Consider the following 22702-nt stretch of genomic DNA (forward strand, 5'->3'; position numbering starts at 1 on the left):
CTGGTTCCCGCTGGGCAAAGGTTACACGTCCTGTTCTAAAGGAAATTCTTTACAGGCCCAACGCACGACAGAACAATATATTATAAGCACAGTGCAGGAGACAAGATGGAACTGCCTTCCTGGCGCCTCTCTTCACTCTGATCTCAGAGCAGCGGTTGGTGCTGGAGTGGTGGGGGCTCCCAACTGATGATACTGGAGGCAAGATGGAACTGCCTTCATGGCCCCTCTCTTCATTCCTCCAGCACTAAGAGCCGTTGGGAGTCTAATGCCAGACCAGAGATCACGCTGACTAGCTCAGGCTGGGAGACTGTAGTGCAGCAGGATGGTCGGTAAACTAGCAGAATCCCTATTCTGTCCCAGTCACCTACCCTCAGGTGGACTCTGAACATGAGGAAGAACTTCCTGACTGTGAGAGCCGTTCAGCAGTGGAACTCTCTGCCCCGGAGTGTGGTGGAGGCTCCTTCTTTGGAAGCTTTTAAGCAGAGGCTGGATGGCCATCTGTCAGGGGTGATTTGAATGCAATATTCCTGCTTCTTGGCAGAATGGGGTTGGACTGGATGATGGCCCAGGAGGTCTCTTCCAACTCTTTGATTCTATGATTCTATGACTCCCTCAAATGTGGTAGACTGCAGGATAGGACACCTGGTCAGGGAGATGGAATCCTTATAGACAACTGTGACCCTACCTTCCGCCCTCCAAATCTCGGCTGATGCTGCACGGAGTAGCCTGGTGGACAAAACCACACCAGGATGTAGAGTGGGTCATGGGGGCTCTGTGTGCCAAGTTTGGTCCTGATCCGTCATTATTGAGGCTCACAGTGGTTTCAGGAAGTGAGTGAAGGTACTGCAAATCCCATCATCCATGGCCCATCCTTCCCCTAACTGTACAAGGTTGTAAAGTGGGTCATGGGTGCTCTGTGTGCCAAGTGTGGTCGTGATCCATCATTGGTGAGGGTCGCAGTGGTATGTGGGAGCCGAAGCGATTGAAAGTACTGCAAATCCCATCATCTCTGGTCCATCCTTCCCTAATCTGCACCAGATCGTAAAGTGGGTCATGGGGACTCTGTGTGCCAAGTTTAGTCCAGCTCCATCATTTGTGGGGTTCGCAGTGGCCTGCGGAAGTGGCAGCCAATCAGAATGTAGAAGGAAACAATGCCGCATACATACAAACACTTTTATTATATAGATATATAGATTACCTCACCTTATTGCAGAGCTGTGTAAACCGCTTTGAGTCCCCCTAAGAGTGAGAAAAGCGGTATATAAATACTGTAAATAAAATAATAAATAAATAAATAAGCTATATGTTTTTGTATTTTATATGGTATATTTCTACATTTTGATATTCTATACAGATTTTGATAGCCTAACTGCTTGAGGCCTGACTCAGTTATATGTTATAGCCAAGGTTGTTCAATTATTCTATATTCAACTGTTGCAAATTGTTTGTTTTAATTGTTTTCATTTGTTATTTGCACATGGCATTGAATGTTTGCCATTTTTCATTTTTGGAAGCCGCACCGAGTTCTTCCAGGGAGAGAGGGTGGGTTAAAAATAAATGATGATGATGATGATGATTATTATTATTATTATATTATATATATTGAAAATCTACTGAGGAGTTGGTTTAACCTCTGGTTTGCTGGTTAGACTGAATTACAATGTCACAAAAAGATAAATGTCTAAAATATGTGTCACCAAAATGAAAAGTTTGGAAAGTTCTTAGAGAGTCTTTCTGGGGTCAAATACCACTGTTCTCTCCAAAGTGAATTCCATGGCTATGTAGATTTAACCCTCAGAGAAGCTCTTTCCACACTCTATGCGTTTCTAGGGTTTCTCCCCAGTGTGAACCCTTTGATGTGAAGTTAGACCTGAACTATCAGTGAAGCCCTGACCACATTTCAGGCATTTATAGGGCTTCCCCCAGTGTGAGTCATTTGATGTGAACTATGAGTGATGCTCTGTCCACATTCCAAGTTTCTCCCCAGTGTGGCTTCCTTTGATGTGAACGTAGATTTGCACTCCGAGTGAAGCTCTTTCCACACTCCAGGCATGTATAGGGTTTCTCCCCAGTATGAGTCCTTTGATGTGTACGTAGATATGTACTCCGAATGAAGCTCTGTCCACACTCCAGGCATTTATAGGGTTTCTCCCCAGTGTGAGTCCGTTGATGTGAACGTAGACTTGAACTCTGAACGTAGCTACGTCCACACTCCAGGCATTTATAGGGTTTCTCCCCAGTGTGAGTCCTTTGATGTGAACGTAAACCTGAACTATGAGTGAAACTTTGTCCACATTCCATGCATTTATAGGGTTTCTCCCCAGTGTGAATCCTTTGATGTGAATGTAGATATGTACTCCGAGTGAAGCTCTGTCCACACTCCAGGCATGTATAGGGTTTCTCCCCAGTGTGAGTCATTTGATGTGAATGTAGAACTGAAATAGAAGTGAAGCTCTGACCACATTCCATGCATGTATAGGGTTTCTCTCCAGTGTGGGTCCTTTGATGTGAATGTAGATTTCCATTCTGAGTGAAGCTCTGTCCACACTCCAAGCATTTATATGGTTTCTCCCCAGTGTGAATTCTCTGATGTGAACGTAGACCTGAAATCTGAGTGAAGCTCTGTCCACACTCCAGGCATTCATAGGGCTTCTCACCAGTGTGAGTCCTTTGATGTGAACGTAGATTTCCACTCCTAGTGAAGCTCTGTCTACACTCCAGGCATTTATAGGGTTTCTCTCCAGAGTGAGTTCTTTGATGTAAACGTAGAGCTGAACTATGCGTGAAGCTCTGTCCACACTCCAGGCATTTATAGGGTTTCTCACCAGAGTGAGTCCTTTGATGTGAACGTAGATCAGAACTCTGAATGAAGCTGTTTCCACATTCCATGCATGTATATGGTTTATCTCCAGTGTGAGTCCTTTGATGCAAACGGAGGCTTGAATTACGGGTGAAGTTGTGTCCACACTCCAGGCATGTATAAGGTTTTTCCCCAGTATGAGTCCTTTGATGTGAACGTAGATGTGTACTCCGAGTGAAGCTCTGTCCACACTCCAGGCATTTATAGGGTTTCTCCCCAGTGTGAGTCCGTTGATGTGAATTTAGACTTGAACTATGAGTGAAACTCAGTCCACATTCCAGGCATTTATAGGGTTTCTCCTCAGTGTGAGTCCTTTGATGTGAATGTAGACCTGAATTCTGAGTGAAACTCTGTCCACATTCTATGCATTTATAGGGTTTCTCCCCAGTGTGAATCCTTTGATGTGTACGTAGAGATGTACTCCGGGTGAAATTCTGTCCACATTCCAGGCATTGATAGGGTTTCTCCCCAGTGTGAATCTTTTGATGTGAATGTAGAACTGAAATACAAGTGAAGCTCTGTCCACATTCCATGCATGTAGACGGTTCCTCACCAGTGTGGGTTCTTTGATGTGAATGTGGACTTTCATTCTGAGTGAAGCTCTTTCCACACTCCAAGCATCTATAGAGAATTTCTCCAGTGTGAGTCCCTTGATGTGAACGTACACCAGAAATCTGAGTGAAGCTCTTTTCACACTCCAGGCATGTAGATGCTTCCTGCTTCATGTCAACAGCGATATAGGTGTCAAATTACAGATAATTGGTTCTTTTCGCCTTTCTTATCTGTAAGCGAGGTCAAGAATTCAGCAAGATCATCACCTTGAGAGGATTTCTTCTTTTTCTTATATTATTGGTTTCCTTACTGCATCCAAGATCTGGCGTCAGAGAATCCTCATTTCCCTGGTCAAGAAAGAAGTAAAAGATAAATAATGAAAGCCATAAACTTTCTTTACTTCCAAGATTTCCCCCCTTCTCCTTCATGGGTCATATTGAAAATTGAAATACTAAGAAATGGAGACATCAGGGTCTAAAACACATACCCAGATACCAAACAGTTCTTTAAAAAAGAAGGGACGAATCCAGAAAGGGAGAAGAAAAAGAAAGGAGGGAAGGGAGAAGAAAAAGAAAGGAGGGAAAGAAGAAGAAAAGAATGAATGAATGAATGAAGGAAGGAAGGAAGGAAGGAAGGAAGGAAGGAAGGAAAACTCCTTTTAATACTGGAGCATCACATTGCTTTCATTGGGTCGAACATAAATATGGCTAAAGGAAGTTTAGGCAGGCAGGTAGACAGAAAAGAAAGGTTCTTTCCAATTTTAAAGGGCATCGGATAACAGGTTTTCCTAAATTACCAAGTTGTGCTAAATGCTAAGGGACACAAAAATTACGGGGCTGCCTCCCATCCCACAATGGATTCCAGGTCTGCTTCCTGGGCATGACAAATTAGATGCTGTTGCCACCAAATTTCCTGTCCTTTTCCAAAGGTATTCCACAGCCAACCATGACCCTGCCACCCCACCTGTCTAATTCCAAACCACATTGTGACTTGAGATCATCAGAGGAGGCCCTGCTCTTGTTTTGCAGGGATGTTAGCCCTATTGTAAAGGTTGTGCAACAGTTGTACAGGGCTACCACCAGTTTGCAAAGTCTGCAAGGACCAGTTGTACAATTGTGTTAACTGCGAAGGTGCTGCAATTCCAACAACAGATAGGGTATAGGATTTTTAACTTTAAAGTACCCACCCTCTGTCACCAAGTGTAAAGACTGTTCTTAAATTCTGCTACCAATTAAATAGGTGTAGATGATTATAGATTTAATTCAGGTAACTGCTACCAACATGAGGTCTTGCCGATGAGAACTAGTTCCCCAGACGCAGATAGATCGAGATGACACGGTCTTCAAACAAAAGTTAGTAAGTTTATTTTGCACAAAGCGTATGGTTGCAGGCTGTTGGTTTACTTGGAATAACTTAGAGAACTTGTAGAACTTTAAATGTAACTTGGTTTGCAATACAGTTCACACTTCTGGATGATACAACTTGTAATTGACTTTGACTGTGGTGAAGCACTTTCTTAAACAATGTTTCCTGAGGTGAATAGCCTTCTGGTTTGATCCCTTCGTGATCAAACCCCAGATCCCTAGTTCATTTCTAACTAGTGATCTAAACAAGCTTCCCTTAGTCCTCTCTGACTAATGAAATTAATTAGGTTTCCCCCTTCAGCCTTCCTAGACTGAAGAAACCTCTAACTATTCACAAACACTGCTTCTCTACTTCCCACTCTCTCTCTCTCAACTGCTAACTCCGACTCCAAACCCCCAACTGAACTGCTTCACTTCAAAATGCAGATAACACTTTCTTGCTAGGCTCCGCCCACTTCTCTCTCTCCCCTGCCTGGTCTCCTTGGCAACCTCCTGTGGAGACAACCAGTTAACTCTAGCTTTCAGCTACTGTTACCAAAACAAATATATTCTAACAGTTAAACATATACATTGTTTCAATAACTTCTGTACACCCGCCTGCTTTGCAAGCACGTTTGGTGGGGACAAGAGACAGGGCCTTCTTTGTGGTGGCCCTCTGGTTGTGGAACTCCCTGCCTAGGGATATTAGATTGGGTCCCTCCCTCCTGACCTTTCGGGGAAAAAAACTGAAAACTTGGCTCTTTTGGCCAAGCTTTTGGCGCAGCGTCATAATCAGACAAACTTGAATCGCAAAATGATCCAGGAACGGCTAAGGATGATGGAACAGGTGAGGATCAAACATGATGACATAGTTTTAAATTTTTTATTGTTCACTGTTTTTATGCTTTTAGATATATTGTGATGTTTTTCTTTGTTTTATTGAAGTATGTATTTTTATATGGCATCAAATTGTGCCGACTTGTTTGCTGCCCTGAGTCGCCTCCGGGCTGATATGGACGGATTAGAAATGGAGTAAATAATAATAAGTAATAATTAAGGTTAATGACAAAATCATTAACTACACTCAGGAGCTGTAATTAAAAGTTGCTGAACTGCTGACACTGATAAAAACTGTGACAAATGATTAACTGCTGACATTGCTGACTTGATGAACTTTGAGGGAAAATAACTTGTTTAGATTAATTAGAGACAATGGCTCTTTAAAGTTAAGGAAATGTTTACAAGATTCCTTATATTACAAAGGAAGCAAAGGAAGCTGCCTCCTCTCAAGAAGCTGATCAACTTCAACAAGAACCTTTTTAATGTTTTAAAAAAGTACTTGTGACATTTTTGGCGCTATGAGCAGGATTCCAGATAGGATTTTGTTTCCTGAAAGTGAGACAGAATGTGTTAGAGTAACATGGAGAAATAAGGTTGACACCTGCTAGGAAAATCAGGAAAAGCAAACAGGTTCGGACTAAATTTTAAAGTACCAAGAGTGTGGGAGCATCCCCGTTCTCTGAAAAAGTATGCCTTGGTGTATTGAGAAAAGAAAATTGCTGAATGAAGGGGAAAACGATCCTTCATATGGGAGTCCATTTTTAACAAAGTCAGGAAAGGTTAAGGATTTCAAGGAAAGCTTAGGGAAATCCCCATTCCACAACCAGCTCAGTACAATATGCCCCTTGATGCACTTTATCCCATCCTTTAGTGAAACTCACCGCATTGCTTGTCCCATCTGAGATCTCCCACCAGGCACACTGCCCTACTCATCCATCTCACTTAGGGTTTTTATACTTTACAATTTTAACCGGCCCTGCCCGCTATGCTCACCTTACTATTTTATTTTATTTTCATTTCCTGTGTTTGACTCTGTATTAATTTTGCTTTTTATTTTATTTTTCTTTGACGTTATTATTTGTTGTTTTGATCTATTGTAATTTGTTGGGCATGGCCTCATGTTTGCCGCCCCGAGTCCCCTTTAGGGAGATGGTGGCGGGGTATAAATAAAGTTGATTATTATTATTATTATTATTATTATTATTGACACAAAAACACAGTATGTCACAGCAAATGAGATCTTCTGAACTGTCTTTGAAGGCAGCCTCTCATAGAGAGTGTTGCAGTTGTCCAAACGGGATGTAACTAAGATGTGGACTACCATGGCCAGATCAGGCGTCTCAAGGTACGGGTGCAGCTGGCACACAAGTTTTACTGTGTAAAGGAGCTCCTGCCCACTACCGACACCTGATGCTCCAGAGTCAGGGACGAGACCAGAAGCACCCCTAGATGGCAAACCTGTGTTATCAGAGGGAGTGCAACCCCCGTTCAACACAGGCTTAAATCCTGTATCTTGATCCGCTCTCCGACTGACCAGGAGCACCTCTCTCTTGTCTGGATTTAATTTCAATTTGTTAGTCCTCCATCCAGGCCATTATGGATGACAGGCACTGATTCAGAACCTGGACAGCATCTTTGGCATTGGATGGAAAGGAGTAATAGAATTGGGTATCATCATTCTGGATGATCTCTCCTAGCGGTTTCATGTAAAGGTTAAACAGCATGGGGGACAGAATTGAACTCTGAGAGACCCCACAAGCCATCGGCCAAGGACAGTGCCCCCAGTTCAATCCTGAAGAGCTGGCCCAGAAGGATATCATGGTTGATGGTATCAAAGGCTGCTATAAGATCCAGGAGGATGGGATTTAACAACCTATGGAACACTTTGAAGAACAAGCCCTGGAGACAGCAACCAAAAAGCCCACGATATGGTTCAGAGATGTGGATGACACCTTCACCATTTGGAGCCATGGAGAAGAAGAACTCAACAGGTTCCTGGACCATCTTAACAGCATCCACCCAAACATCCAGTTCACCATGGAAAAAGAAAATGAAGGAAGACTGCCTTTTCTAGATGTCCTAGTCATCCGCAAACCAGATCAACAATTGGGTCACACCGTTTACAGAAAACACACACACACAGATAGATATCTCCATAAAAACTCCAACCATCACCCAAGTCAAAAAAGAAGCCCCATTAAAGCCTTGGCAGACCGTGCAAAAAGAATCTGCGAAGCCCACCTTTTCCTCCAAGAGGAACTGAACCACCTCAACTGGGCTCTCCAGGCCAATGGAGACTCCACCTCAGACATCAGAAGAGCTGCAAGACCAAGAACAAGCCACGAGAGTCAAGATGAAGATCCACCCAGAGGAAAAGTGTTCCTGCCATACATCAAGGGAACCACTGACCACAGAGGGAAGCTGATGAGGAAACACAACATACAAACAATCTACAGACCCACCAAGAAAATCCAACCAATGCTACGTTCAGCAAAGGACAAGAGGGATCCTCTCACCTCTGCAGGAGTCTACCGTGTACCATGCAGCTGTGGACAAGTCTACATAGGGACCACCAAACGCAGCAGCATTGCCCAGACACGCATCAAGGAACATGAAAGGCACTGCAGACTCCTTCAACCAGAGAAGTCAGCCATAGCAGAGCACCTGATGAACCAACCTGGACACAGCATATTATCTGAGAACACAGAAATGCTGGACCACACCAACAACCACCATGTCAGACTACACAGAGAAGCCATTGAAATCCACAAGCATGTGGACAATTTCAACAGAAAGGAAGAGACCATGAAAATGAACAAATCTGGCTACCAGTATTAAAAAACTCTAAAATTATAACAGCAAAACAGCAGAGAGAAAAACAGGCAGGGACATCTAATCACCTTTCAAGAAGAGTTTGCTCCAGGCACAGTCAGCCCATTGTATGCTAATCGAGGTGGTCACTTGAAACATTCACACCTAGCTCCAGCAGACAAGAGTCCTTTGTCCCACCCTGGTCATTTCACAGATATATAAACCCTTTTTCCTACTTCCAACAGACCTCACTACCTCTGAGGATGCTTGCCATAGATGCAGGCGAAACGTCAGGAGAGAATGCCACTAGAACATGGCCCTATAGCCCGAAAAAACCCACAAGAACTGAATAAAAGGCAAACATTCAATGCCTAAGTACAACAACAACAGGGAGGGAATACTCAGGAAAGAGGAGGCCGCGGCTGAGGGAAAGGCCTCCTCCCTCCTTCCCTTTTGATCGGCCTGCAGCACCAAAGGAGGCCGAGAGGCAGGGGAGGGATTCCTGGCCCACCTCAGCCTGTCTTTGTCTAATTAGAAGAGGCCGAAAGGGATCCCGGATGGAAATCTGGAGGGAGAGAGGAAGAAGACTCCGCTCACAAACACTCACCTTCTTCCTCTTCTGAAGTCCTTTTCCTTCCTCGCAGAAATGGCAGCGCCGAAGGGGGCGTGGCCTGCGAGACGGCGCCGCCTCTATGACGCGAAGTGGGCGTGGCCACGGAGTTTTGCAAAAGGGGCGGGGCCTGCCCGACACAAAGGGGGCTGGACTAGATGGCCTCTGGGGCCCTCCCTGCCTCCCTCCCACTCGGGGCTTCTCTCCTTCCTTCCTTCCTTCTGGAGGGCTGCCACTGCCAGGCTGTCTTGGCTGCAGGGAAGGTGCTGCCCTCTGCTGTCCAATGTGAGGCTCAAGCAGCTCCGAAGCCCAGAAGATCGACTAAAATGATCAAGGGTCTGGAGAACAAGCCCTATGAGGAGCGGCTTAAGGAGCTGGGCATGTTTAGCCTGAAGAAGAGAAGGCTGAGAGGAGATAGGATGGCCATGTATAAATATGTGAGAGGAAGCCACAGGGAGGAGGAGGGAGCAAGCTTGTTTTCTGCTTCCTTAGAGACTAGAACAAGCCCTATGAGGAGTGGCTTAAGGAGCTGGGCATGTTTAGCCTAAAGAAGAGAAGGCTGAGAGGAGATAGGATAGCCATGTATAAATATGTGAGAGGAAGCCACAGGGAGGAGGAGGGAGCATGCTTGTTTTCTGCTTCCTTGGAGACTAGAACAAGCCCTATGAGGAGTGGCTTAAGGAGCTGGGCATGTTTAGCCTAAAGAAGAGAAGGCTGAGAGGAGATATGATAGCCATGTATAATAAATATGTGAGAGGAAGCCACAGGGAGGAGGAGGGAGCAAGCTTCCTTTCTGCTTCCTTGGAGACGAGGACGCAATGGAACAATGGCTTCAAACTACAAGAGAGGAGATTCCATCTGAACATGAGGAAGAACTTCCTGACTGAGAGCCGTTCAGCAGTGGAACTCTCTGCCCCAGAGTGTGGTGGAGGCTCCTTCTTTGGAAGCTTTTAAGCACAGGCTGGATGGCCATCTGTCGGGTGTGATCTGAATGCAATATTCCTGCTTCTTGGCAGAATGGGGTTGGACTGGATGATGGCCCAGGAGGTCTCTTCCAACTCTAGGATTCTATGACTGTGAAAGCTGTTCAGCAGTGGAACTCTCTGCCCCGGAGGGAGGCTTTTAAGCAGAGGCTGGATGGCCATCTGTCAGGGGTGATTTGAATGCAATGTTCCTGCTTCTTGGCAGAATGGGGTTGGACTGGATGGCCCAGGAGGTCTCTTCCAACTCTTTGATTCTAGGATTCTATGAGGCAGGATGGCCATCTGTCAGGGGTGATTTGAATGCAATGTTCCTGCTTCTTGGCAGAATGGGGTTGGACTGGATGGCCCAGGAGGTCTCTTCCAACTCTTTGATTCTAGGATTCTAGGTGCACCCTCAGGAGGAGAGAGAGAGAGGGGGGGGGAGGAGTGCCCCTGGTCGCAGAACAGCCATAACAACAACACCACGTGGTCCCCCACCATTCTGGCTCTGCCTGGCCTGAGTCCCTTTGGGGTCCCCACCCGCTCTTTCCTGGCTGGCCTGGGAGGCTGAGCAGGGACAGCCCTGGGAGGGACTTGGGTGGGAGGCCACCAAGAGGGAAGCCCTGCTGCTCCCACCCTAGGGAGGAAGGAAGGAAGGAAGGAAGTCCCTCCAGGACTCAGAAGTGGGGGGGGGGGGAGACCCCAGGAGGGCCAGCCTGGCCTCCCTTCCCCCCACATTCAAGCCCCGCACCAGCACACAGGAAGGAGGAACAACACTCTCAGAATCATAGAATCAAAGAGTTGGAAGAGACCTCCTGGGCCATCCAGTCCAACCCCATTCTGCCAAGAAGCAGGAATATTGCATTCAAAACACCCCTGACAGATGGCCATCCAGCCTCTGTTTCAAAGCTTCCAAAGAAGGAGCCTCCACCACACTCCCGGACAGGGAGTTCCACTGCTGAACGGCTCTCACAGTCAGGAAGTTCTTCCTCGTGTTCAGATGGAATCTCCTCTCTTGTAGTTGTTCTACATCCTAGTCTCCAAGGAAGCAGAAAACAAGCTTGCTCCCTCCTCCCTGTGGCTTCCTCTCACATATTTATACATGTTCTTTCATGTCTCCTCTCAGCCATCTCTTCTTCAGGCTAAACATGCCCAGTTCCCTAAGCCGCTCCTCATAGGGCTTGTTCTCCAGACCCTGGATCATTTTAGTCGCCCTCCTCTGGACACATTCCACCTTGTCAATATCTTTCTTGAATTGTGGTGCCCAGAATTGGACACAATATTCCAGGTGTGGTCTAACCAAGGCGGAATAGAGCATGGGGAGCATGACTTCCTTAGATCTAGACACTATGCTCCTATTGATGCAGGCCAAAATCCCATTGGCTTTTTTTGCCGCCACATCACATTGTTGGCTCATGTTTAACTTGTTGTCCACGAGGACTCCAAGATCTTTTTCACACGTACTCTCCAATCAGGAACACAAGCTGGGTCACATTCTGTTACATTTATTATTATTATTATTATTATTATTATTATTATTATTATTATTTACAGCATTTATATACCGCTTTTCTCGCCCCAAGGGGGACTCAAGGCGGTTTACACATTGTTGTTGTTGTTCATTCGTTCAGTCATCTCCGACTCTTCGTGACCTCACGGACCAGCCCACGCCAGAGCTCCCTGTCGGCCGTCACCACCCCCAACTCCTTCAAGGTCAGTCCAGTCACTTCAAGGATGCCATCCATCCATCTTGCCCTTGGTCGGCCCCTCTTCCTTTTGCCTTCCACTTTCCCCAGCATCATTGTCTTCTCTAGGCTTTGCTGTCTCCTCATGATGTGGCCAAAGGACTTCCACTTTGTCTCTAGTATCTTTCCCTCCAGTGAGCAGTCGGGCTTTATTTCCTGGAGGATGGACTGGTTGGATCTTCTCGCAGTCCAAGGCACTCTCAGCACTTTCCTCCAACACCACAGCTCAAAAGCATCTCTCTTCCTTCGCTCAGCCTTCCCTAAGGTCCAGCTCTCACATCCGTAGGTGACTACAGGGAATACCATGGCTTTGACTAGGCAATGGATCTTTGTTTCCAGTCTGATGTCTCTACTCTTCACTATTTTATCGAGACTGGACATTGCTCTCCTCCCAAGAAGGAAGCGTCTCCTGATTTCCTGGCCGCAGTCTGCATCTGCACTCATCTTTGCACCTAGAAATACAAAGTCTGTCACGGCCTCCACATTTTCTTTCTCTATTTTCCAGTTGTCAATCATTCTTGTTGCCATAATCTTGGTTTTTTGGATGTTTAGCTGCAACCCGGCTTTTGCGCTTTCTTCTTTCACCTGGATTAGAAGGCTCCTCAGCTCCTCCTCGCTTTCGGCCATCAGGGTGGTGTCATCTGCATATCTGAGGTTGTTAATGTTTCTTCCAGCCATTTTCCCCCCAGCTTTGCACTCATCAAGCCCCGCACATCCTCGCATGATGTGTTCTGCATACACTTTAAAAAGGGTTTACACATAGATAATGGCAAAAATTCAATGCCTTACACCAGGGGTCCTCAGACATTTTAAACAGAGGGCCAGGTCACAGTCCCTCAAACTGTTGAAGGGCCAGATTATAATTCGGGGAAAAAAAGAAGAACAAATTTAACAAATATAAACTTATCAGTATTTCAATGGGAAGTGTGGGCTTTTGACTTTTTTTTTTTTGTCGTGTCAGGAGCTCCTGTTGTGAGAGAATTGGCCGTCTGCAAGGACGTTGCCCAGGGGACGCCTGGATGATTTTTGATGTTTTTATCATCCTTGTGGGAGGCTTCTCTCATGTCCCCGCATGAGGAGCTGGAGCTAATAGAGGGAGCTCATCCGCCTCTCCCCGGATTCGAACCTGCGACCTGTTGGTCTTCAGTCCTGCTGGCACAGTGCTTTAACCCACTGCTTTAACCCACTGCTTTTGACTGATGAGATAGGATTGTTGTTTTTGTGTGCTTTCAAGTCATTTCAGACTTAGGTTGACCCTGAGCAAGGGCTGGGCAAATGACCTTGGAGGGTCTATCCAGCCCCCGGGCCTTAGTTTCATCCCTGCCTTACAACTACAACAGTAAAACCACACTTTAAACATAAATCATATTAAAAACAGTACATCACCAAATATCAAAACACTTATTAAAACCATAAAAACAATCTCATCAGTCGAGTCGCCATTCCAGTCCTTGTCCCACTAAAAGCTGCATACATCTATTGTCCGAAGGCCTGGTCCCAGAACCATGATTTTAATTTTTTTTCTAAAGGTCAGGAGAGAGGGAGAAGGTCTTACCTTCTTTGGGAGTGTGTTCCATAGGCGGGGGGCCAAAGCCGAGAAGGCCCTGCTCCTTGTCCCCACCAGCATTTGCGCTGTTGACGGGAGTGAGAGCAGGGCCTCCCCGGATGATCTTAAATTGCAAGGTGGGAGGTCGGAGTGGATGCGTTCGGACCAGTAAGTTGGGCCAGAACCATATTGAGCTTTATAGGTCAAAACCAGCACTTTGAATTGAGCTCAGAAGTGGACAGGCAGCCAGTGGAGATGGCATAACAGGGGGGTGGTATGCTCCCTGTATGCTGCCCCAGTTAGTAATCTGGCTGCCGCCCGTTGAACTAACTGAAGTTTCCAAACCATCTTCAAAGGCAGCCCCACGTAGAGCGCGTTGCAGTAATCTATTTGGGATGTAACCAGAGTGTGGACCACCATGACCAGATCAGACCTTCCAAGGTATGGGCACAGCTTTGTCTTCCAAGCCTCTCAACCTAATTAGAACACTTGGATTGTATATTCCAGCATGGCAAGGGGGGGGGGGGGCACTGGATGATATTTCAGGTCCCTTCCAAACCTAATATAGACTTCCCAGGAGTCTTGTGGAGTGAGTCTCCTTCTCTATTGTTCATTCATTCTGTCGTTTCCAACTTTTCGTGACCTCATGGACCATCCGACACCAGAGCTCCCTGTTGGCCGTCACCGCCCCCAGCTCCTTCAAGGTCAACCCAGTCACTTCAAGGATACCATCCATCCACCTTGCCCTTGGTCGGCCCCTCTTCCTTTGTCCTTCCATTTCCCCCAGCATCATACTCTTCTCCAAGCTTTCCTGTCTTCTCATGATGTGGTCAAAGTACGTCATCTTTGCTTCTACTATCCTTCCCTCCAACGAGCAGTTGGGCTTTATTTCCTGAAGTATGGACTGCTTGGATCTTCTGGTGGTCCAAGGCATTCTCAGAACTTTCCTCCAACACCAGTTCAAAAGCATCTCACTTCCTTCCCTAAGGTCCAGCCCTCACATCTGTAGGTGACTATGGGGAAGACCATTGCTTTAACTATGTGGATCTTCATTGCCAGTGTGATGTCTCTACTCTTCACTATTTCATCAAGATTGGACATTGCTCTCCTCCCAAGAAGTAAGCATCTCCTGATTTCTTGGCTGCAGTCTGTGTCTGCACTCTCTTTCTCTATAAGTCTGTGAAACAGAGGCCGAATGGCTATTTGTTGGGCAGGCTTGGATTATATGTCTTCCTGCATGGCAAGAAGGGGGGGGGGGGGGGGTCAGACTACATGACCTTTGAGATCCCTTCCAAACGTAATATAGACTTCTTTGGAGTTTGGTGGAGTCTCCATCACTAGAGGTCTTTAAATCAAAGGCTGGGTGGCCATCTGTTGGGGGGACTTGGATTGTGTATCTTCCTGCCTAGCAAAAAGGGCCAGACTACATGCCCTTTGAGGTCCCTTCCAAGTCTCATATAGAATTCCTGGGAGTCTGATGGAGTCTCCATCTCTAGAGTTCTGTGAAATAGGGGCTGGATGACCATCTACTGGCCATACTTGGATTGTGTGCTTTCCTTCCTGGCAGAAGGGTCAGACTAAATGGCCTTTGGGGGGTGGTCTCCCCCACTTCCAGGATTCTATGCTACTCCCATGGGTCCCCATTGCCTTTTCTTCCCTCTCCCCTTTCCTCCTTTCTTTCAGATCAGGAACAGAAGTTGGTTCAAATTTCATTACATAGTGCTATTATTATTATTATTATTATTATTATTATTAGTATTATTATTGGGTTGTTGTAGGTTTTTCCGGGCTATATGGCCATGTTCTGGAGGCAATTTTTCTCTTGACGTTTCGCCTGCATCTATGGCAAGCATCCTCAGAGGGAGTGAGGTCTGTTGGAAGTAGGAAAAATGGGTTTATATATCTGTGGAATGACCAGGGTAATGTTTCAGCTGATCACCTTGATTTGCATTCAATGGCCTGGAAGTGCCTGGGGGGAATCTCTTGTTGAGAGTGAATTGATATGCCTGATTGTTTACTCTCTGTTGTTTTGCTGTTGTAATTTTTGAGTTTTTTAATACTGGTAGCCAGATGAACAAAAATGAACAAAATCTGGCTACCAGTATTAAAAAACTCTGAGGATGCTTGCCATAGATGCAGGCGAAACGTCAGGAGAAAAATTGCCTCCAGAACATGGCCATATAGTCCGTAAAAACCTACAACAACCCAGTGATCCCAGCCATGAAAGCCTTCGACAATACATTATTATTATTATTATTATTATTATTATTATTATTATACACAACAAGATTAGTACACAGCAAATGAGGTCACTATGCTGGCTGTTGTATTGGATCACGTCGGACACTTCCCAAGCATCTAGGACTGAAAAGGTTAAATATGATGCAATAATATTAAGGAAACATTTGGCTATGATTTTAAATATCTTTCAATTTATTCAAATTGGGTTTTTTTAAAAAGTTATCCATACTTGTGTATATAAAACAGTTTAAAAGTTCAAATCACAAGAAAATGCTTCAATGCCTGTTCCTACTCTTATGGGGTTATTCTTTTTTAATATAAATCATGATGTGTGTAGACATATGTTGAAATTCTCTTGATTGTGAAGATCTATTCCCTACCTTGCAAGGAGCTTCTTTAAAAAAAATTACATTAGGATTTTTGCGTATATGTGTGGCCTAACATAAAATAAACCATGTGTCATAGAATCATAGAATCAAAGAGTTGGAAGAGACCTCATGGGCCATCTAGTCCAACCCCCTGCCAAGAAGCAGGAATATTGCATTCAAATCACCCCTGACAAATGGCCATCCAGCCTCTGCTTAAAAGCTTCCAAAGAAGGAGCCTCCACCACACTCCCTCCGGGGCAGAGAGTTCCACTGCTGAACGGCTCACACAGTCAGGAAGTTCTTCCTCATGTTCAGATGGAATCTCCTCTCTTGTAGTTTGAAGCCATTGTTCCACGTCCTAGTCTCCAGGGAAGCAGAAAACAAGCTTGCTCCCTCCTCCCAAATGTAGTTCACATTTGATCACCCCACACAGTGCCTTGCCAGAGAAAGAAAATATGCTATGCAGGTGAACAGTAAAGAACAAGTGGTTTACTCCTAGTAGGGCAGCTTACCCATCCCAAAGCATCTCTCCCTATGAAACTTCTAGTAGGATCGTCTGGGGAGGCCCTGCTTTCACAGGTGCGTCTGGCATGGATAAGAGATAGGGCCTTCTCTGTGGTGGCCCCCAGCTGTGGAACTCCCTTCCCAGGAATATTAGATTGGCTCCCTCCTACCTGACCTTTCAGAAAAGAGTGAAAACCTGGCTCTTCAAGCAAGCGTTTGGAACTTCAGCATGACTAGAGAAACACAAGATTGGAATACGAACACGGAACGGCTAAGACAATGTAAACCGATGAGAAAATGCACTGGAAAACATTAGTTTTTAATAGATTTTTTATAGTTTTTATAGCTTCTATGGTTTTTATATGGATTTTATGATGTGATTTAATTGCTTTTAAGTGATATATCTAATTGTTGCCAGTCTGTACACCACCCTATGTCGCCTTTGAGCTGAAAAGAGCGGGATAAAAGTGATGTAAATAAATAAATAAAAAGTAAATGTACAATGTGATTAATTGTATCAACTCACATAATGTCAATTTAGGAGATCTAAAATTGTCTTTCTTTTGTCCATGTGGATAAACTTCAGCAGCTCATGAAGTGAGAGTACAAACTCTGCCTCTCTCTGCTTCTCTCTTCAAAGCTCTGCACCTGATTAGCTTGGGTCTGAACAATAATGTAACAGTATCCAAAAGTCCCAGGCTCCCTGGGCACTTCCCAACCAAACAGCATCATGCATCTTATTTTACAGTTGACACACACATGCTCACTGATTCCTTGCATGCTCCAACTATATGGAAAGGGGGTTGGGTAGCTGGTGGTACTAATGCTATTAGCCAGATTGAAACAGTTTTTCCTAAAACATAGTAACCCAATAATTCTAGTTAAGAATAGTTTGCACAGATTTTGCTTTGAAAATGTCTTGAATTCTAATAAATGGCAAAGTGTGTTATAATTATTTTGCACAAGTTGCCATTTGAATATAGATTGACACGTTTCATTATTTTTGAATGTATATTTTCTGATTGTATATCAGATTGTTTGTGTCAAATAATTAATAAAATAATAATAATAACAACAATAATAGAAAGAGCAAACAGGTGGAATTATCAGTCATTATCAGATATATAAAATGTGGACTCAAAGAGTGCAAAATGATAACAGTCTTCGTTTGAAAACAAAACAACATAAATTATTTGGGACTTGTAGGCCAAAACACCTGGGGACCCACAGGTTGAGAATCACTGTACTAAGAGCTTACTAAAGGCTTTTTTGATAAGTAATAGCAGGGATCTAACCCATTCTATTGCAGCTCTAAAGCAGCTGTTATGGTTTAGTTGGGTGTGTTATCTACTTACTAAGTTTGTGGTTGGTTGTAAAAGAGGCCACCAATTTGTAAAAGATGGCACCCAGTTCGTAACGATGCCACCAATTTGTAACGGTTTGTAAAGGAGCCACTGCTTTGTAAGGACTGATTAAATTGATAACACAACTAATAGCTTGTAATATAGATTTGTGCTTTCTTCAATGTGTAGCGTGGCTAAACTTGAAAGTATTTGTAACAGAGACTTGGATTTAGAAGAACTGTAACAAGTTTATTGAAGTATAGAAGAAGCTTGATGGTTTCAATGTTTCTTAGCTCTTAGAGGCACATATCTTCAGAGGTTACATTTATAACATTTCATAAACCAACTCTTGAGAGGACTATTATTTCCATTAAACAGGTTTTAAACTTATTTTCCTTCGAAATGTGTTTCTTTCTTTAACAAGATTACTTCAGGCACAAGCTTATCTTTTCCTTATGTTATTTCTGTTGCAATAAAGATTCTTATTAGGGCTCTTTCCCCCTTTTGCTCATACATTGACTAATAATATAAATAAGTCAACTTGACCTATCTAAACTATACAGGCTAAAAGCCAAAACCATCCTGATTCTCAACACAATAGAATCAGCTTTCCCCTGAAGTTTTTAGACTACAGACTACCTTACTGGTTCTCAACACACAAGAGAACCAGCCTTCCCTGTAGTTCACTGACTACAGACTGTTTTAAAATGGCTGCCCTGCCAAGTGGCAGTTGGCTCCGCCCCTTTTTCCATGGCAACTCAGCTCAAAGTGAGTTGAGCTGGCTACCATTCCCCAATTATGCTAGTTTAAATACTTACCCTTGTAAACACCTATCTATTATTATACTAATCAGTAGATTAAAATTCACACTTCACCACATTGGTGAGCTTTGTATTTGCTTAGCTTGGCTCAGTTTTAGAGCTGGTAGCTCATCGGAGCTGGAAGCAGCATTTGGAAACTGAAGCTGAAGTCAACACCAAGAAAGACTGCTTGTCTGTGGCAAGTCAAGGGCATCTTATTTTCAACAAAATAGACAGAAACCGAACTAATTACTATGTTTATTTACTGTTGTAGTTAAAAGATGACGACTGTTGTGCCTCAGAATAGCTTCACCTTGCTTTCTCTGACAAAACCAGCCAATCTTGAGAGGTAGGAAGTTTATTGAAGCAATCAAGTAAAAGCAGTACAAATTCAGTGGTTACAAGGTAAAAAGTTCAATATAATCCTTTGGAGTTTGAGCAGGAGACATGGAGCAAAGCAGGAAGCCAACACCAGGAAGTAGCTTAAGGTTACATGAAGCCGGTCGTTTCTAAATCCCTAGCCCCCGAGCTGGAGCTACTGCAAGCCATATTGCAACGTTGAAACTAACACAGGAGAAGTCTCCAGGCAGATTACTTATACGTTACACTTCAAAACAGCAAACATCAAACAAGCCTTAACGAGCAGTTTTCCCACAGATGAGGTCAACACTTCTCTGCTAGCCGCGAACTCCTTCGCAACACCTGGCCTGGGCGGCCTTGCCGCCCCGCAACTGTCTGACCTTGCTTCCCAGCAACTGCCTTATCAACCACATTCCGATCTTGTGAAAGCATTGAAGACACAGACCTGTCTCTAAATTGCCTGTCTCTAAATTCATGGGAAGAAAACTGAGAGCCCACATCTGCACTACCATTCCCATCAAGCTCCTCACACCCATTCCCATCAAGTTGGTGCTGAACCACAACAACGACTCACTGAAGAAAGTGTTTTGTTATTGTACTTCAGTGAGATCAACTATTCTGATTTGCTTTGTGTTATTATTGAACTAAAGTGAATGAACAATTTTCTTTTCTACTTAAAGTCACAACTGGCTCGTGTATGTTTGAGTTGAGGGTCTCACTGTATTAAAAGGGGCTGAAATATCTTTAACAGGCTAGATGCTTGCTTCAGCGGTCTGCTATCACCAGTCTGACATGGGGTGTAGAGATACAGGAACAACCAGGCTCACATGCTTATTAAAAGTGGTTTTCTTAAAGTCAAACATTTGCCCACAAGAATATATGATACATGTAGATTTATAAGAAAATATCTGATTTGTCTTTTCTTCTTAGCTGAAATTGGGACAGCTATAAATCTGTAAATGACCATTCCTTCTGTGTTTATTAAAATTAAATACATCTTTAAATAAAAGATGCTACAATTCTAATAGCAATTATGGCAAAAAGAATATATATGGTTTCATAGCAGGGAGAAAAATGTCAAGTTTAATGGACAGGGTATTATATATAATTCATAATATAAAAAGAAAAATGTGAAACAGATCTATTAGCTTCGGATATATAAAAGGCTTTTATAGAGTCTCTTGGGCTGCTTTAAAAGTGGTATTGGAGAAATTTGGATTCGGAGAAAATTTTAGAAGCTGAATTGACAAATTATATTAAAAGAATTATGCCTCAGTGATGGTAAATCACTACCTCACAGAAAAAAAAAATAAGGGTTGCCCCCTTTCCCTAATCTTGTTTGCAATAGTAATGGAAATTTTAGCGAATGTAATTATAGAGGAAGTTATATGTTGGAATAGGTTATAAAATATATGTAGTTAATTTATTTGCAGATGATACCTTTTTATCAGTGGAAAACCCAATACAAAAGTGGGAAAATTGAAAATTATTTAGAAGACTTTGGGAAAACAACAGGTCTACAAATTAATTGGAAAAAATAAAAAATGTTGGGTTGTTGTAGGTTTTTCGGCCTATATGGCCATGTTCTGGAGGCAATTTTTCTCCTGACGTTTCGCCTGCATCTATGGCAAACATCCTCAGAGGTAATGACCTCATTACCTCTGAGGATGCTTGCCATAGATGCAGGCGAAACGTCAGGAGGAAAATTGCCTCCAGAACATGGCCATATAGCCCGGAAAAAACTACAACCACCCAGGGATTCCGGCCATGAAAGCCTTCGACAATACATTAAAAAAATGTTGTTGCTTAATTACCCGGAGATTAAAATTAAAAATTCAATTATTAAATATTTGGGAATAAATATAAGGAAAGAAGACTGAGAGACAAATGATTATACCAAATTAAGAAAAGGAATAAATATAAAAGTATGAGGATATGCTAAACTCAAATGATCATGGTTTGGAAGGATAGAATTGATTAAGATGATGAGAACGGAACAATCGACAGTTCTTCCATCCCCATTTTTTCATCCCCATTCGTAATAAATACTAAGTCAAGAGTGTGTCCAGCTACATGGGTGGGCCCAGATATCATTTGGGACAGCCCCATAGTTGTCGTGGGGGCCATGAAACCGCTCCCGACAGGGACTCTATTAGACTCTCAGGACGGAGAGATGCTTTAGACCAGGGGTCCTCAAACCTTTTAAACAGGGGGCCAGTTCACTGTCCCTCAGACCATTGGAGAGCCGGACTATATTCAAAGTAATACATGTAATAACAATAGAGAAAAATAATAAATGTAATAATAATATTAAGAAATGTAATAACAATAGAGTAAAATAATAAATGTAATAACAATAGAGAAAAATAATAATAATAATAATAAATAGAATAAAATAATAAATGTAATAATAACAACAAAAGCACCATAGTTTATTTTAACTACAGTATATATTTTGGTGGAATGCTGTGTATATATGAATGAGAAAAGAGGGAAAGACTGATTTGGGAAGGGGTGTTTGAAAAAGTGGAAAAATTAGGTGGAAAGGGGATAGCTGGAAAAGCAGGACAGATTGGGTTGGGAAGGTGGCCACTGGGGATGGAGGAAAGATTGAGGAGGAAAAGGGGGTCTGGAAACTGGGAAAGTTTGGGATGGAAAGGGGTGCTGGAAAGTGGGAAAGTACAGTGGGAAAAGGGGCAAGACTGAAATGGGAAAGAGAGGCTGGAACAGGGGAAAGGCTGGGATGGAAAGTGGAGAGAGAGGGACTGGGGAATGGGGGTAGACTGGTATAGGGAGGGGGGAAATAGAAAAAGGAAATACTGGGGTGGGAAAGGGGTGCTAGAAAAGTAGGGGGGACTGAGGTGGGACTTCCTGACTGTGAGAGCCGTTCAGCAGTGGAACTCTCTGCCCCAGAGTGTGGTGGAGGCACCTTTTTTTGGAAGCTTTTAAACAGTGGCTGGATGGCCATCTGTCAGGGGTGATTTGAATGCAATATTCCTGCTTCTTGGCAGAATGGGGTTGGACTGGATGGCCCAGGAGGTCTCTTCCAACTCTTTGATTCTATGATTCTATGAATACATTAAGTTTGTGAGTAAACCAACTATGTTACTTTTAAAGAAGTCTGCTTATTTTTGTCTCTCAAGAGCATGATTTAAATCAAGAGGTTTTAAGGGAGAATAAATATTTGGGGGGGGGGGGGGCAGATAAAAGGAACACTTCTGAAACTCTGCTATATACTGTATATGTCCTGGTGGGAAGGGGCGGGAGTGAAATAAGGAGTTTTTCAATCCCACACCTTCCTGCCAGGACTCTCACCTCTCCTCACAAGAACCCAGGTCTCCTTCTTCTCCTCTCTTGCGCAGCACATGCCTTCCTCTCCTCCTCGCTCAGCGCCAGCCTTTCTCACTTCTCCTTATTCATATACACACAGTATTTTCCCAAAAGATGTTTAGTTAAAATAAGCTATGGTGATTATTGGAAGGACACATAAGCACATTTACATCGAAGAAGGTTAGAATAATGATTCAATCAGAGTTAGTCTTATCTTATAGTTTTTTGTAAATATTCAAAAACATTTAACCTACTGATGCCTCAATTAATGTAATTTTATTGTTATCTATTTTTATTTTGAAATTAGCCAGTAGCTGCTGCATTTACCACCCTCACGTTATACTCAAGTTAATAGAATCATAGAAGCAAAGAGTTGGAAGAGACCTCCTGGGCCATCCAGTCCAACCCCATTCTGCCAAGAAGCAGGAATATTGCATTCAAATCACCCCTGACAGATGGCCATCCAGCCTCTGTTTAAAAGCTTCCA

The 22702-nt window shown here is 43.6% G+C and overlaps 1 protein-coding gene across 1 annotated transcript; it reads right to left on the reverse strand.

Annotated features, from left to right (window-relative positions):
- Nucleotides 1-615: 615 nt before the first annotated feature.
- Nucleotides 616-9078, reverse strand: LOC132761655 (zinc finger protein 420-like). The gene is made up of 2 exons (XM_067473110.1): nt 9014-9078; nt 616-3759 (listed from the first exon to the last, which is right to left on the reverse strand). The coding sequence occupies exon 2, from the start codon at nt 3583-3585 to the stop codon at nt 1933-1935; it is 1653 nt and encodes a 550-aa protein (XP_067329211.1). The 5' UTR covers nt 3586-3759; nt 9014-9078; the 3' UTR covers nt 616-1932.
- Between the last annotated feature and the right edge of the window lie 13624 nt (nt 9079-22702).

The sequence above is a fragment of the Anolis sagrei genome, chromosome 1 (genome assembly GCF_037176765.1).
Source record: "Anolis sagrei isolate rAnoSag1 chromosome 1, rAnoSag1.mat, whole genome shotgun sequence".
NCBI lineage: Eukaryota > Metazoa > Chordata > Lepidosauria > Squamata > Dactyloidae > Anolis > Anolis sagrei.

Coding starts and splice junctions, on each gene's coding strand:
- LOC132761655 (XM_067473110.1), bottom strand. CDS start 3,585: ATGAAGCAGGAAGCATCTACATGCCTGGAGTGTGAAAAGAGCTTCACT.